Here is a 15,518-nt window from a genome sequence, read left to right on the forward strand (position 1 = left end):
GCCTGAATGGGTTTCAGTCCTGGAATAAATGACTCAGAAATGTACTAATGCCAAGTGAAATAGAAACACAAGTTCAGCGTGGTGTTTGCAGATACTGATCATTACATTTGCATCATGGAGAAATGAGAGATATTGCAACACTGATACAGAACCATGAGATGGCAGCAACACTTCCTGCCACTTATTGATTTCACTGTGTTTCTTTTTTTCAAAGACACATCCTTCGAGTCTGACCACAAATGTATAGGATTTGATAATATCGAAACGTCCACTTAGAGACTGAGCACATGAGCACATCTTAAACCAAAACGTGAAACTATGATGTGTGGTCAGCATTTTTCTGTAATATAGCTCCCATCATCAATTGTAAACCTGGGTAGACACACTGAATGATAAAACTTAGCTCTCTGGCTTTTAAATAAACACACAAACCAAGGCATTCATTTAACCTTGCAGTAAACAGTGAAACAAAACAGAACTTACATTTAACATCCTGATAAAAAACAAATATAACAGATAAATAAAGAAAGGTTTTTGTTTAAATAAGCATGTTCTTGCACAGTTGTTTCTTTTGTCCTCGTGGACCTACTTCGTTCAGTTTTTTGTGTTCAACAAATATTTCTGCTAAGTGTATTCATGCATCTGCGGCCACTGCATCGAGTCGGATCTGTTTGGCTCCCACTTTTGTCTCTGAGGTTAGCCTGCACAGTCCCTTACTCCCCAATTACACCAGACCACTATCAAACCCATATGAAGGTAATAAAGTTAAATTTAAACCAGATTCAGATTGACCTTATGGCTTCTCTGTGCATAGAATGGTTATGAAAACACTGCACTCAAAATATTATCATTTCTGTCCAAAACTGACTAAACTGAAATGCAAGAAACTGGAAACGTTGTGGCTGTCAAAACAAAAGAAATGAAATCCTTTATTCACTTGTCAGTATACATCACATAAACAATAAAATAATCTACAGTACTTTTTAAAAAGGTGTTTAGAAAACAACAATTATACAAATACAATTTCTACAGTGAGTCTCTATGTTGCTTAAAATTGCAGTGGAAGGCTTGAATGTTGAAATGTGTAAGTCCAACATTATAAAAATACACAGAACTAGAAAAGCATATAAAACAACAGGACAATAACCAAATTCCCAACAGTGGAAGCATTAAAGACTAAAAGTGAAGGCACACTTGGAAATCAAAGTACAGCGCTGCTCGTTACAGCATCTGTACATTCATCCCTTTCAAGGCAAAGCCAGAATATTCTTGGATGTGTGGCTTGAGGCCACTGGTTGAGGCCACTGGTTGAGGCTGTCGCAGTAAAGCCCTTCTCTAATATCAGGTCCACTTTTGACAAGTATCATCTAGCTCAAGGTCAAGGGTCAATCTCTATGGGAACGATAGTGAGGATAGCATCCTCGTTTCCACGGCGAACAACTACTTTCAAGGTTTCATCCTTCTTCACGGTGGCACTGACGTCCGTTGCTGATGAGATCCTCTGTCCGTTGATGGAGATGATCACGTCGTGCTGCTTGAGCCCACCACTGGGGGAGGGAGGGAAGACAGAAGGTTTTGAGTGATGCATCTTAAGCTTATTTAGAAGTCACTCCCACAAAAACACATTTTGTGAAAAATCCAAAACTGGTATTGTTATGTTCCTATTATCAGCCGGCCCAGATGGCCTGTAGACATCTTTTTAGTGTCTTATACAAACATATTTGACTCGCATTTGCTCGGGATTGTTTACAGGTCTGCGAGAACAAACTGAATGTAGCATCTGTTTTCAGAATTTTAATGATGCCACAGTAAGGTTAAAGCCCCAAGCAAAGAAACACATGTTGGCCAAAGGTTCAGCCATTATGGCAAAAGAAAACAAACTAGTAAACGTAAACTCCCACAGAGACCCAGGCGGCTGCAAGCTCTGATATCAGACTTTCTGCTGACTTTCTGCTGCTGCTGAATCGCAGCCACATGCAAACACAGACCTGCACACAAACACGTTGCTGCAGAATCTATTAACACATCTGCAGGTAACACATCTTTCCCCTCATTACACTCAGCTGCTCTACATCAACAGCAAACAGAAAGTTTGCTGCAGCGAGGTCACGCTCTCCGCAGGCCGTGAACCAACACAAGACTGAGTGGGATCAAAGGCATAAAGTGCAGCTTAGAAAATGACAGAATTTACACAGGACCGCAGAAATGTCATTATGCTAAAAGGCAGAGCGATTTAGGCGACGAGTAAAGTCTAACAAGGCCGTGCACGGAGGAGCATTCTGGAGAGGAAAACCACAGCGCTGCTAGGAACCAGGTCTGAGGGAAACAGCTGATGTCAGCGTCTCTCCAGCTCCTCTCAGCTGGAGGTGTGGTCGAGGCTGATTGGAGTGCACTGGGGCCGTGGGAGGAGGGGGATACTTCAGAGGGAGGCAGGCGAGTTGGAAAGGAATTCACATTCTACGAGGCAGTTGAGTAGGCGGCTGTGTGTGTATTCCGGGCCTTTTCTATAGTATGTGCATACTTACTCATACAGAGGAAAAGAAGGAAAATGAAATATGCTTTCTATTTGCATTATGAGAGGGGCCCTAGAGCTGCACGGAGATCTGAGTTAGGTGCATGCAAAGGACAGGAAGGCTACAGTCGAGCAGGTCTGCACTAACCCCATTTCCAGAAAAGTTAGTATTTTTTGAATTCAATAAAAACTCAGCATGACTTTCAGGATGTGGTTGGTCAATTAATGTCTGCTTTCTCAGTGTTTTAACTGACCAGCTTTATTGCTATTCATATAAAGTAACTGCAGAGTTTGAGGCCTGCAACACAATAAACTGAGCAAATAAAGATTATAATACTGTGAACCGCCTACGCTGCTGTGATGAGTATGACCACATGGAGCACATTAGAAAACTACTGTCACATGTTACGATGCGTCACTGATGCAGAAGGTGTGGAAGGACTCGCTGTCCTCCCTTCGGAGGCACTGGCTGCGTGTGCTCGACTGGGCCGCCCGGGGCCAGTGCCGTCTCCTCAAAATGCCCGGCACGTCTTAAAGAAGGTGATCAAATGAAAACAGCCACGGACTGCTGAGCCGCTGAAGTCGAGCAGGACTGAGGAAATATTCACCTTGTCTAGTGGAAATGTGCTGAAACTTTTATTCTTCATGAAACAAAAATAACCTCTCTCTTTGAAAGCACACGGACAAAACGTGTTTCTTACGCTTCAGCCGGCGTCTTGGCGATGACCTCCATGACATAAGCTCCGGAGGTGACATCAGGGAAGTCACGGTGTTGAGTCTTCAGCTCTTTGGCCAGTCTGCAGGCAGAAGAGGAGGCGGAGCGTTATTAATCACCGTCCTAATGCAGCGCAGCCACTTTAAAGTGAATGGTTCTTCACGGGGGACAAATGAAAGCGTGGGACGTACGCGGGAGTGAGAGTCATCATCCTCACACCAATGTACTTCTTCTTAGCAGCTGCTCTCCCTGGAGATAGACGAGAACACGATATAATCATTCATCCCTTCACCTGTGACAGCATGAGGCTGTCTGCTGACCTAAACCCCCTCCCCCCCCGAAGCCTCCAGGGTGTTTACTTTCTGTATGAGTAAAGAAAATATGACTTTAGACTAGAGCGCGGCCAACACACGGACTCATTAATCTTGCATACATGCGTACATACATAATTCATCTTCTGTGATTTTTAAATCCGGAGAGTCTTGTTTTGCTGGTATTTCATCATACAGACAAATCAAATCGAGGAGCCACTTTGACAGAGCTGCATAAAACACACGCGTGTGCGTTTGCAAGATGTTCTGAGCCCAATAGAGAAAGAACAAACTTGACACATCTGGCATCTCCCCTCCATAGTCTATTTGCAATGTTAAAATCCTGTTAGGTAATGTTGGGCACAGACTCGCAAAACTAAAAATTAACTGACTCTATCTCCAGAGAGCAGAGATGAAAAATAACCCAAAGAAACGGTTTGCTGATTTATATACCCTTTGCTAAATGTGCACTTGGGATCTGGGTCCAACTCTTGAAGCCAGTGTTTAAAATTAGCCGCCCACAGTTTGTCTTAGTGATTGAAAGGGCCCAATAAAAGGAAAACATACCTCTGGACTGCCTGTCGTAGGACTCGGCCAGGAACTGCCGGATTTTATCTGAGGGGATGGCGAAGGAGATGCCGGCTGTCACCTTCAGTGTGTTTATCCCAATCACCTCGCCGTCCTGAAACAGCAAAGAGCAGCTTAGTGTCTGCTGCTAAACAATGTCAAATAAACTGAGGATTAGGAGAAGTTATGGGAATATAGACGGAAAGGACTTACCAGGTTTACCAGAGGGCCACCGGAGTTGCCGTACTAAGGACCAAACAGGAAACAGGAGTTATGGCTCATGGTTTGGAGGATCGACAGGGTGCATGTGTGCTGACGGTGCACTTACGTTGATGATGGCGTCAGTCTGAATGTAGTCCATGTCAGAGTTGCGCAGGCCCAGCTCTCTGCCCCCCCGCTGGGTGGTGCTGACGATCCCCGTGGTGACCGTATTCTGGAGGGAGAAGGGACTGCCGATAGCCACGACGAACTCCCCGGGTCTCAGGTCTGACGAGCGGCCCAGCAGCAGAACGGGGAGCTTGGTCTGCGTGGAAAAAGGCCGGAGGGGCCGCGTGTTTATATCCCCGGACAAGCGCTGATTAATGGAGCTCATCAGAACGAAGCGAATGATCACAGAGACCAAGGAAAGTGTCACATATTCAAGAAAACCAACATGTAAGAGCTTTTACAGAGGCAACATCGATAATGGAGAGCGTGTGTGTGTGTGTGTGTGTGTGTGTGTGTGTGTGTGTGTGTGTGTGTGTGTGTGTGTGTGTGTGTGTGTGTGTGTGTGTGTGTGTGTGTGTGTGTGTGTGTCCTCGTAAAGATAACTTTGGCTTTTCCTAAGACAGGGTGAGACCAAATGTGGAAACATCAGGCTACAGTGCAAACGTGTCTTTTTTAGGAATAATTACAGCAGGACTGTGTAAGAGACTGTCACAGAAGGTCCATTTCCACCATGACAGGTTCCTTCTCTGAATGGAAGCCTCTCTGCTGCAGCCTGCGGTCAGAGCCCACACACGGCCACATCACGGTGAGTCTGTGCACTGACTGCTTTCTTAGAGAAAAAGCGACCTTTCGCCAGCGCTCCTCCTGTTTATCCACTTTGTTTGGTGGAGGCTATAAATAGGAGGCCGCGAGATAACTGAGACAGGAACACACGCTGGCACGTGCAGACGAAAGGTTCTGAGCGACACACGCACATATCCGGCCTGTTCCTTCTGCCTGTGTGCACACGGGGTGAGGGTTCAGCGAGAGCAGCGTTAGATGCAAACCTCATATGGACACACACACACACACACACACACACACACACACACACACACACACACACACACACACACACACTGGCTGCAGCAGAGCAACCGGCAGACGTTTATTTGGCATGTGCAAACAGACAGAAGAGACACCTGACACAGTGTGTACCATAAGCCTGCCTTCTCCCGTCACATGGGGAGATGAGGGTATAACCAGATGGAGAGGGAGCGGGAGCAACATACGAGAGCGAGCGAGAGAGCGAAAGAGAGAGAGGGAGAGAGGACATCAGGTGAATGGGAGTCTGTGCCAGGACTTTCAGGACTTGGCCACTGCCGCTCGCCCTGATTACGATAACAGTCAGCGATACTGCTGCTGTCATGGCAACTGTTGCTATCAGGCGGAAACCTCGCATCTCCAAAATGTCAACTTTAACTGCGGCTGATCCCGCTTTGTTCCGAATGCGCGTGTCTGAGTGTCTGCGGCCTTTTTACAGGCGTCTGTCTGCGCGTCTCGCGCTCGCTCGCCCACGCGATATCACAATGCGTTCAGAAAAGTGGTGCACAAAGTGCAAAAGGCGCGGGCTCGCTGACGACCAAGCAGCACCTGGGCGCGAGCACCGAGCAAACACGGAGCACGAGCACCGCCCCACTTTGTGAAACACTCTCGCTTACATATCACTTACTAATTGTGACTAGTCAGCGATCTGGAACCACGCGTGGAAAATCATTTTGCCATGTGAGTCCACCTCTCATGACGACCCGAGTGACTCATCCTGCTATTTCAGACGAGGCTTAAGACGCACTGCTGCTCCATCCAAAGACACTATGAGGAGGCAAGGTGGAACACACACAAGCGCAGGGTTGGTTCAGCACAGCCGTGTGCCCAAGCTTTCAGTCAGCGCCGGCACAATTCAGCCGATGAGAATAGTTTTGGACTGAGACCCGAAGGAGCCTCAATTTCCCAGAAGTATTTGGGAAAATTGCACGACGCACATCAGCGAAAAGGTCTGATGCAATCGGATGCAGCATCTATTTCCCAAAAACCAAGCTGCTTGTTTCGTTGGGCAGAGGCCACGGTTAGATCACACTGTTGTTCCACTCACTCATGTAAAAAGAAAAAACACGTTCTGAGGTCCTGATGATGTTTAGACAAGAAGAACTGGGGCATCAGATTAAACCAAGGAAGATAGCAGTTATTTTTGCCTTGGCTGAAGAATTAGTGGCCACAACCACGTGCTGACGGCATTTCCTGACTTTTTTCCACCCTTTGTTGCTGAACCGAGTCTCGATTTAGACGCCATGACTATGACTCTATACTTTCCTCGTACAGTAAATAGCTGCGGAGCTTCTATGGAGTCTGTCCTTCTTTAACGTCACAGCGTCGGTCATCTGGAGGCCATTACACTTTTTATGATTAGGAGACCAGGTGCACATGACAGTTAAGCTGGGAGACACGCACGCACGCACGCACGCACGCACGCACACACACACACACACACACACACACACACACACACACACACACACACACACACACACACACACACACACACACACACACAGACAAGTTCGACCACGTAAATGCGAGGACTGAAACCCACACACCTGGCACCACTTTCACATACGCACAGACCGCGTTCCCTGAACCCAAATCACACGCGAGCTCCAATCCAGTCACTTAAAGACCACTTTTCCTTTCAGAGACGCGACTTCAAAGCGGGGAAGATAATTTTTTGCACCTTGAACAATTCCTGAGCGCGCTAAGGTGCGAGGCTTTGCTGCTGACTGTGTGATCTGAGCCCCCGGGGCTGTGCTGATGCAGGACTCATCACGCCGGACACGGCGGTTACGCTGCAGAGGCTGCAAACGCGGCGCTATAAGAGCAAACACATGTCACCGCGCTCGCTGCATTCGGCGCCGTTTTGCACGATTACTCGTAGAACTTGAGGTCGTCTCGGTTCGGGCCAGACACCACAAAACTTTGAAGTGCACAAATCACTATGATGACAGGATATGAGGCCGTACGTGTTCCTTCACTTCCTGCCCTCTGTGTCGTAGCTATTAGGTCATACCTATATTTACAGCGTGACCACATGCAACCTTGAAACGCTCCACTGTGATGTCTGGCAGCCGTTCCAGGATTTACCAGACGTGCTGCTCTATGTGTGTTGGCATGAGTCGCAAATAATGACCTTAAAAGACCGAAATGGACGAACGCTTGAGCCTCCGCACGCGCAGACCTTCACGTTAACCTGGTGAAACCTGCCTCATCCGTCCCAAAGCGTATAGCCTTTATATGTCTGGGGTTTGTGTCGTAGTCTAGACATTTGTTTAAAGGGAGCACGGTGGAACTGGGCTGCATTTAAGGATTAGTGGGTAGCAGCTCTGCTCCGATGTGCTGGATTTTCCTACAGCCTGCACCCAAATGCAATAAACAGGTTATTACACAATAAAAGATGCAGCTGGACCAAAGGTGAGCGCCACTTGTACAGAGAAATGCACCTGTGCGTGTTTACAAATGGTTTGATTGATTCAGGTCTGAGGTTGAATGAAACGAGGCCACAGCAGTGGACAGAGGGGTCTGAGCTATGAGGAAACCGACGACCTCAAGCAACACCGTGTTTACCTCGGGAAGCACGACAGCGAAGCTCGGTGGCAGATGTGTGTGTGTGTGATGAGCGGCACCGCGGACAGACGGGCCCAAACCGTCCGGGCCTCGGTTCCCGGACTCGGAAAACAATTACTCAGCGAAGTAGTAGACAGTGACACGGCAGGGCAGGGGAGGGAGGGTGCTTTCCTTGGCGCTTGTCCCCCCCACATGCATCCTCAAGCATGGGAAGCAGCGGTCTGAGGGCGAGTGATGAAGAGCGGGTGACGAAGAGGAGGAGGAGGGGAGGGCGTGATTCATTTCTCCTCCGTCTGCCTCTGAAGAACCGCATCCAGTGTCTTTCCACTGGCAGTGAAGCGCATCCCCCAGTAGGAGTGAGCGCTCCGTCCTGAACCTCCTCCCACACACACACACACACACACACACACACACACACACACACACACACACACACACACACAGTCCAATAACAGCCAACCCAAACCGACACCAGGCAAACGTCCCAGAGCGGATCATCAGAGGGTCCTGGTCCTGGTCGGAGGCCACTACAGACACAGTCAGGGCTCTGTTAGAAGCTAGCGTGTGCCCTGCAGCACTAAAGCTAGCGCTGATATTAGCACCGGAGCTAAGTACGCCTTATTTGTCCGAGTTGCGTCCAACAATTCAGTGGGATTGTTTTCTGAGGCAGAATATCAGCGAGCATATTTGGGTTCACTGTCGCACGGAGCAGCACATTCCTCCGTCCCGGCCCGATGTTGATGTTGGGTCCACAGGCTTTAATTACACACCACATCATTGAAGGACCGCACATTTACAGCAGCTTCTCTCCATTGGAAAAATACAAAAGGAAAAAAACAGAAAGCGATGGAAAGGAGGTGTCAACAGTTTGACAGATGTGCTGTGGGTGAGTGAGTGGCAGCTCCCTCACATTTCACACCTCCAAACCTCACGTCTGAGGCGGAAGCGCGTGTTTGCTGCGTCCGGTTTACTGGAAGCAGCTTCTGAGCTCTTCACGATCACGATCACGCAGCGCCCTCATTAGCCTCTCTGCTCACAATGTCCTCGGAACATATGGAACCATTTTCCAGGCCTTGACCACAGCCCCCCCCCCCCCCCCCCCCCCCCCCCCCCGCCTCTCACTTTTGCTTTCTCTTTTCCTCCCGGCAGACGCACTAATGCATTCCCCAGAGCCGAGGGGCGGCCCACGGGCCGGCGCTGCTGCCGTTAGCGCTACCGGACTCCAGCGACACAGAGACATGGGGAGAAACCGGTCGGGGAAACGTCTTCTCACTCGTGAATGCAATAAGGCTCATAAATAAGAACAATTTTTGGTCCGGAAGTGGCGACTTCAGCAACAGCAACTTATTTACTACTATGAGGATTTAAGAAGGAGAACTTTATGCATGTACTGTGCACCTGTGCAGTCGAACCTAATCCACTACAGCCACATTAATTCTACTTTTACCATCTTATAACTATCACGTTTCTTAATAGAGAAAGAATATTTCAAAGCTGAAACTCGCTTATTATCTCTCTGCCCTGCAGCGAAGGGTCGGACGACTATATTTAACCTTTCAAATGTAATCTAAATGACAGCTCCGGTCGCCCTCCTGCCCTCTTATTAGACTCACTCCTCCTCTAATTTGCTCGTGTATTAACTCTCACTAGATGCACACACACACACACACGCACACACACACACACACGCACACACACACGCACGCACGCACGCACGCACGCACGCACGCACGCACGCACACACACCTAGCATGTTGCACAAAGGGTGTGTGTGTGTGTGTGTGCGCGCGCGCGTGTGTGTGTGTGTGTGTGTGTGTGTGTGTGTGTGTGTGTGTGTGTGTGTGTGTGTGTGTGTGTGTGCGTGTGTGTGTGTGTGTGTGTGCGTGTGAAATCCCCTCATTAGGAGAAATGCCATTCCAGCGCATCACGAGGCCTTTCCAGAGTAATGGTAGCTTGACTGACGGCACGGACGACCTGCTCAGGCTTCACACAAAACAAAACTACTCAGGATGTCGAAACTGATGTCGAAGCTTCCAGACGCCCTGGATGCGTCTGGTGTCATCGATGATAGCAAACACGCCTTATTACACTACCCTGTTGTTTAACAAGCACATGGAGGAAAACAAGGTGGTATCAACATTATGTTAGGACATATGTTATGACTAATAATAATTAGACAGGTCTCACCTCACTTAATTAACAAACACATAGTGACTAAAGGAGGAGTCGCTTCCTCTCTCCTTGACTTTTTAGGAACCATCCTTATTATATTATTGCCCCCTTTGCAGCAGATAGATGAGAAGACTCGAGCTGTTCTCACATGCTATAATTACACGATTGGACTCGTTTGTTTAACGTGTCCAACCACCGATACGTAAAAATAATCCCGTGTTTTCACAGAGTTACACGCTCCAGTTATTCGTTGGCAGTCAGGCCGCAGCCCGTCGACCGGCGGGTCGGTGCCGTCCAGGTCGAGCTAATCAGGGCTCTGGCTCCGTTCTGCTGCACAGACGTGAGCGCGGCATCGATCTTCTCATCTTTTTACGGACGCCTGCCTGAGGCGCTCAGCGGGGGGTCCGCCGCCAACGCAGCTGCTGCACATCGGCTCAGACCTGAGGCGCCGAAAGGGGCGGTTTCATTTGGGCTTCTACTGACCGGCGCGTCGATCTTGATGAGGGCGATGTCGGACTTCTCGTCCACGTCTTTGATTTTGGCGTCGTAGGTGGCGCCGCTCTTCAGCTCCACCTTCACGCGGTGCTTGTTGGCGACCACGTGGGCGTTGGTCACGATCTGGCCGTCCTCGGACACGACGAAGCCGGAGCCGCTGGCCACCGCCACCTCCCGCTTGGAGTAGGTCATCCTGTGGGCGGAGGCAGAGGTTTGAGGGGGAGGACGGGCCGTGAAAAAACAAACTGCAAAGACACTGGAACCTGTGCCTGACGTAATAGCAGGGTAAGACTTGAAAGCTGAAAGCAACCGCGGCTGTGCCCAGATTATGTGAACAGGAGATGAAGGTGTATGTACGTGAACCAAGAGCTGCAGCGGTAATGCAGAAAACGGCCTCAAACTGCTTTCAAGCCAACCTGAGGCAGCGTGATGAAGGGGGGGGGGGGGGGGGGGGGGGGGCAGGAAAAGAAGGCGATAAAAGAGATGCTACAGATGTTCAAAGAGCCACTTAACGAACCAGAGATGAGACAGAGAATGAGGATGAGGAGCAGAGATGAAACAGACGTTTGGAGGCCGAGGTGCTCGACCTGCCGGTGTGGTCTGTTGAGTTAGACGGGTGGGCTGTGAATCACACACACACAGGTATACACAGGTGGGACACAGCACACACACACACACACTTACTTGCGGTACAGTTCAATGTGAACCACAGACGGAGCGATTCTCTCCACCACGTCGGCGATGAAGTTGTACTTGTGCCTCGGGCTGTCTGGGTTGTCCTGAGCTGGAGACACACACACACACACACACACACACACACACACACACACACACACACACACACACACACACACACACACACACACACACACACACAATCAGAATAAACAAAGGAACCTCTAAAACACCGCATGATGTAAGAACTATGTGAGAATAGAAACGTGAGCAGCTGAACGGCCTTTATCATAACACACACGACAGAAGTGATGACAGCTCGTCAGCGGTTCAGACTGTCTGCGTTCGAAGCACGCAGACAGTCCGAAGCACAAAGATACAAATGCTGAACCGTCGCCTTTAGTCTTTTATTATCCAGTGATGGAATATTGCAACACACTCCCGCATATTTACAGTTTAAGGAATTCCACATTCACTTAATTACCCATCGCAGCGAGCGTTCAGCGCCGGGCAAGTCAGGAGACGCTGACGGATTTACCTGCTAATTAGCTGCAGCCCGAAGACACTTTAACCAAAGCGAATCCAGAATCGGAACGTTTCATCCTCCTCGCATTCGTCAACCTCTCATTTTGCCACGTACCTCAAACTACGAGGACAGTTTGGAGTCATTACCCTCTCAAAGCGCCCTCTAAGCCGCGGGACTCGGCTGATTGCAGTAAAGGGTTAAGGAGAAAGACTCTGGGTCGTTTAAACCCAAGCCTGGATCCGGGAACGTCTCGCTGTGAGGAACGATTTTATCCCACGGAGGGAAAATCCGGGTGCACAGAGAAACGCTAGTGGCAGCCTCATAAAAGCATGCGCTGAAGTTTTACACGTGAACCACATGTTTCCTCATTAGTATTTAACAATGTGGACACTGCAGGTGCTGGACGGAGCCTACGTTTACATTAATGATGATGGTTTCTCAGCGCTGTGAGGAGGAAAAGCATGGAGCAGGAGAGCAGCCAGTCTCCTCCACTTCCCCGTCTTAGGGCGTGAGCTGCTCCAGCAGAGCCAGAGGAGGTCCACTGGTGAAGATGAGGACCCAGACACCAGTTGGTGATTAGTGGTTGGATGTTTCTGCTGTTGTTCACGTGCGCTCACGTCATCCTTTCCTCCCGCTGACCTCTGACCCCGGCTTCGTCTCTCCTCCCGCTGGTTTACTGGCGTGAGCGCCCTTCCTCCAGTCTAGAGGAGCTGGAGGTGAACACTGGACGGTTCCGCCTGCTCTTCATGCACCGACGGTCTCGCTGTTGGGGGAGCGCGCGGTCCACGAACGCCGCGCAGTCGACGGTGGGCGTCTGTGGTCGCGGCATGCGTTCCTAAGCAGCCGCGGCGCGTGAGCATTTCGTATTCACTTCATTAATCGCACAGTATTTCATACGCACACGTTTTAATATGGTGAGTGGCTGGGACGAGAACGTGCAGAGTCAGCACATGCCTGAGTGGAGGCGCGGACGCCTCAGCGGCAGCTCGGCTCAGCTGTGTTTTACACTCGGGACGATCACACCTTCGCTCGTGCCGATTCCAATGAAAAGGCCTCACGTTGCACCTCTGAATGCGTGGACGTGACGTGACCTCACGCTCAGAGCACTCGCGTGTGTTTCCTCGACCCGGGGCCGGGCGGGGGGGGGGGGGGGGGGGGGGGGGGGGGGGGGGGGGGGGGGGGGGGGGGGTTGAAGGAGCTCGGAGGGGGGTCGGCTTCCTGTCCAGCGTCTCCGTCGCGGTCACATGAACGTCGCACCTCGGAAAATCAACGGGCTCCGTTTCAGACGCGGCTCGAGCCTCTGAGCGACTGGAAGTTGCTTACAAACAAAGTGTCAGCCCGACTGTCGCGCCCGCAAGCGTTCCTGACGCACATGCAAACCTCTGCCAGAAGCACGGGTCACTAATTTAGTGCCTTCCTCCGCGTCTCCTGTCTGTTTTCAAATGTCTTGAGCAGAAGACGATCTGTCTCTCTGACTCGGTGCCAGGCATTCCTTCATGTTACTGTTAACCGTGATTTATGGGCAACAACAGAAGCACAGAGAGAGAGAGAGAGAGAGAGAGAGATGAGGGTTCTGCAGGTTTCCAGTCCTTGAGGGAAGTTATAGATCTTTGAGCCAGCAGGTGCTGGACGCATCACGTGACGGCCACTTCAGATGGACTTACGTAAATCACAGACACAATGCTTTCAGCACATGTAGCCTGAAACGTCTGAGTGGCTCTGAGCTCTGTGCACGAAGCTTTACATCAGGGGAGCTCGTGACTCGGTCCAACAGCACCAACAGTGCTCTGACTGCGCCTCATTGTGATGCGGGAACAAGGGCTCTTGTCACCACAACGCGTCCCTGAATGCAGCATTAGGTTGTAACACCACAGGGGGTCATATTCCAACTCATCCGATACTTTGAGTAACTTAGTAACACATCTGATGTTTCTCACACGAAACGCGTTCCCAGCAGCCGACCGTACCTTTCCCGCAGGCTCCCCGCTGAATGAAGAGCACAGGTGGCTGCTGCAGCTTCTGCGCCCGGCGGCTCACTCTCCTCAGCTCGCAGATGTCCCGGTACGACACCCCGTCGCTCCCGCACACCGGCTCGGTGGCCTTGCACGCGCACACGCCCGTCTTGCTCCTCCGCCGCACCGTGGCCGTGAACGCCACGCCGCCGGGGACCGAGCACTCCAGCCCGTCTCCGCACACGGGGTCCCCGAGCTTGCCGCCGCCGCCGCCGCACGCTTCGCCCTCGCCGGACGCGCACACCGGGCAGCACTGGCAGGCGTCGAGCGTCTGTCCCGCCTGGCAGTCCGCCGGCAGCCGGGGACACATCGACTTGTCGCACCGGGCGGGACATCCGATAACAAACCGGCTGGAGGTTTGCGCATCTGCCGGCGCGGAAGCAAAAGCTATGATTACGCACAACAGTGAGCGAAACATGGTGGGAAGGAACGCAAATGCCTTTAAAAATGCTCAGGGAGTTAGAGAGGAAGTTTAAAAAGGAGATCGAAGACGCTCACTCTCTGCTTTGCGGCGTCTGGGGGTGCGGGAGCTCGGTGGAGCTGAGCGTCACTTCAGCGGGGCAAGCGTTTAACGCAAAGTCCGCCGCGCTGCGCTGCGCAACCACTTGCGCGACTCCGCGTCCGCGCGCATCACGGGGAGCTCGCGCTGTGGAGGATCACAACACGCCCGGCGATTGGTGCGTTAACGTGACGCACTGGACGGAGGCGCTGCGTTATATGACCCCGAGAGTTGGGCGAAAACAAAGAGAGCGGAGGAGCTGCGTTTATGAAAGACGCGTCTCGGCACGTGGAACCAGCGCGTGTGTCGTTCTCGTTACGCTGGTTTTGCTCCTTGGGGGACCGAGGGGTCAGAATGGATCCAGGCCTGTAACAGCTATAAGGAAGCGCCCCTTTGGAGCTTGTAGACAACCCGTGGAAAACCGCTAGAACAGCTGTGGCACTGTTTCCAGATGATGGCACAGACGGTGATTTATTATAAAAAGGATCAACATTAAACCCCCCCAATAGTGGAAGGAGGCTTGGCATCTATTTCCTGCATTTTTTACTACTCCCACTGCTGGCTCCTGGCATCAACACAGGTTTTATAGCTAATTAGTAAAATCGGCTGTGGAAAAAGGGGCTGCAGTGTGGGATTTGTGGAGTTAATGTAGCACTTTCATAAACAGACAAATTTGTTCTAATTGGAAACATAATTTCTCTATTTACGATGATCCGCTCCCAGTTCTATGGGCTGTAACGCCCAGCTGGCAGAGAAGTAAACGACATATGATGTGGCTGTTTAAATGACAGTAATCAGGTAAAGCAAATATCAGTCAAAGGGCGAGAAAACGTCTCTTTCGGGAGAGATTTTTTTAAATAGAGAATGTCGCTATTCCCTGCTGGTTGAGGACACTTTTTCCTATTAAGAGGCTTTATTTTACAGGTCATTCCTGTTAGGTTTACATGTCTGTGGTGAGCTGTAAAAGAGTGCAGTAAACACTTCAGCAATGAATCGGTGTCATAAAATGCCTCGGCACAAGGTGATTGATTAGGGGCTCGGGCCTGTTTAAACAGCGCTTGCTTTGGGTCTAGTTCTTCTGAGCTGCTGCTTGGGAATGGAAGGACTTGGGGGTCAAGGTCCCCTGTGGTGCGACGGAGCACCGGGTAACACAAGCCTCTGTATCCATGCAAT

At 50.5% G+C, this 15,518-nt stretch overlaps 1 protein-coding gene across 2 annotated transcripts; it reads right to left on the reverse strand.

Moving 5' to 3' along the window:
* Positions 1 to 908: 908 nt before the first annotated feature.
* LOC114842107 (serine protease HTRA1A) lies at positions 909 to 14,545 on the reverse strand. 2 transcript variants are annotated; one of them, XM_029127613.3, is made up of 9 exons: positions 13,802 to 14,545; positions 11,318 to 11,417; positions 10,622 to 10,826; positions 4,434 to 4,628; positions 4,319 to 4,351; positions 4,106 to 4,220; positions 3,419 to 3,476; positions 3,214 to 3,309; positions 909 to 1,547 (listed from the first exon to the last, which is right to left on the reverse strand). In XM_029127613.3, the coding sequence occupies exons 1-9, from the start codon at positions 14,262 to 14,264 to the stop codon at positions 1,379 to 1,381; spliced, it is 1,434 nt and encodes a 477-aa protein (XP_028983446.1). In that variant the 5' UTR covers positions 14,265 to 14,545; the 3' UTR covers positions 909 to 1,378. The 2 variants fall into 2 exon arrangements, with proteins under 2 accessions (XP_028983446.1, XP_055358536.1); XM_055502561.1 differs by lacking the exon at positions 13,802 to 14,545 and adding an exon at positions 11,847 to 12,000.
* Positions 14,546 to 15,518: the final 973 nt, after the last annotated feature.

Source organism: Betta splendens, chromosome 15 (assembly GCF_900634795.4).
Source record: "Betta splendens chromosome 15, fBetSpl5.4, whole genome shotgun sequence".
In the NCBI taxonomy this organism is placed as follows: Eukaryota; Metazoa; Chordata; class Actinopteri; order Anabantiformes; family Osphronemidae; genus Betta; species Betta splendens.

Coding starts and splice junctions, on each gene's coding strand:
- LOC114842107 (XM_029127613.3), bottom strand. CDS start 14,264: ATGTTTCGCTCACTGTTGTGCGTAATCATAGCTTTTGCTTCCGCGCCG. Junction 4,629..10,621: donor TCATCAAGATCGACGCGCCG/GTCAGTAGAAGC, acceptor TTTTCCACGCAG/ACCAAGCTCCCCGTTCTGCT. Junction 4,352..4,433: donor AGACTGACGCCATCATCAAC/GTAAGTGCACCG, acceptor TTTGGTCCTTAG/TACGGCAACTCCGGTGGCCC.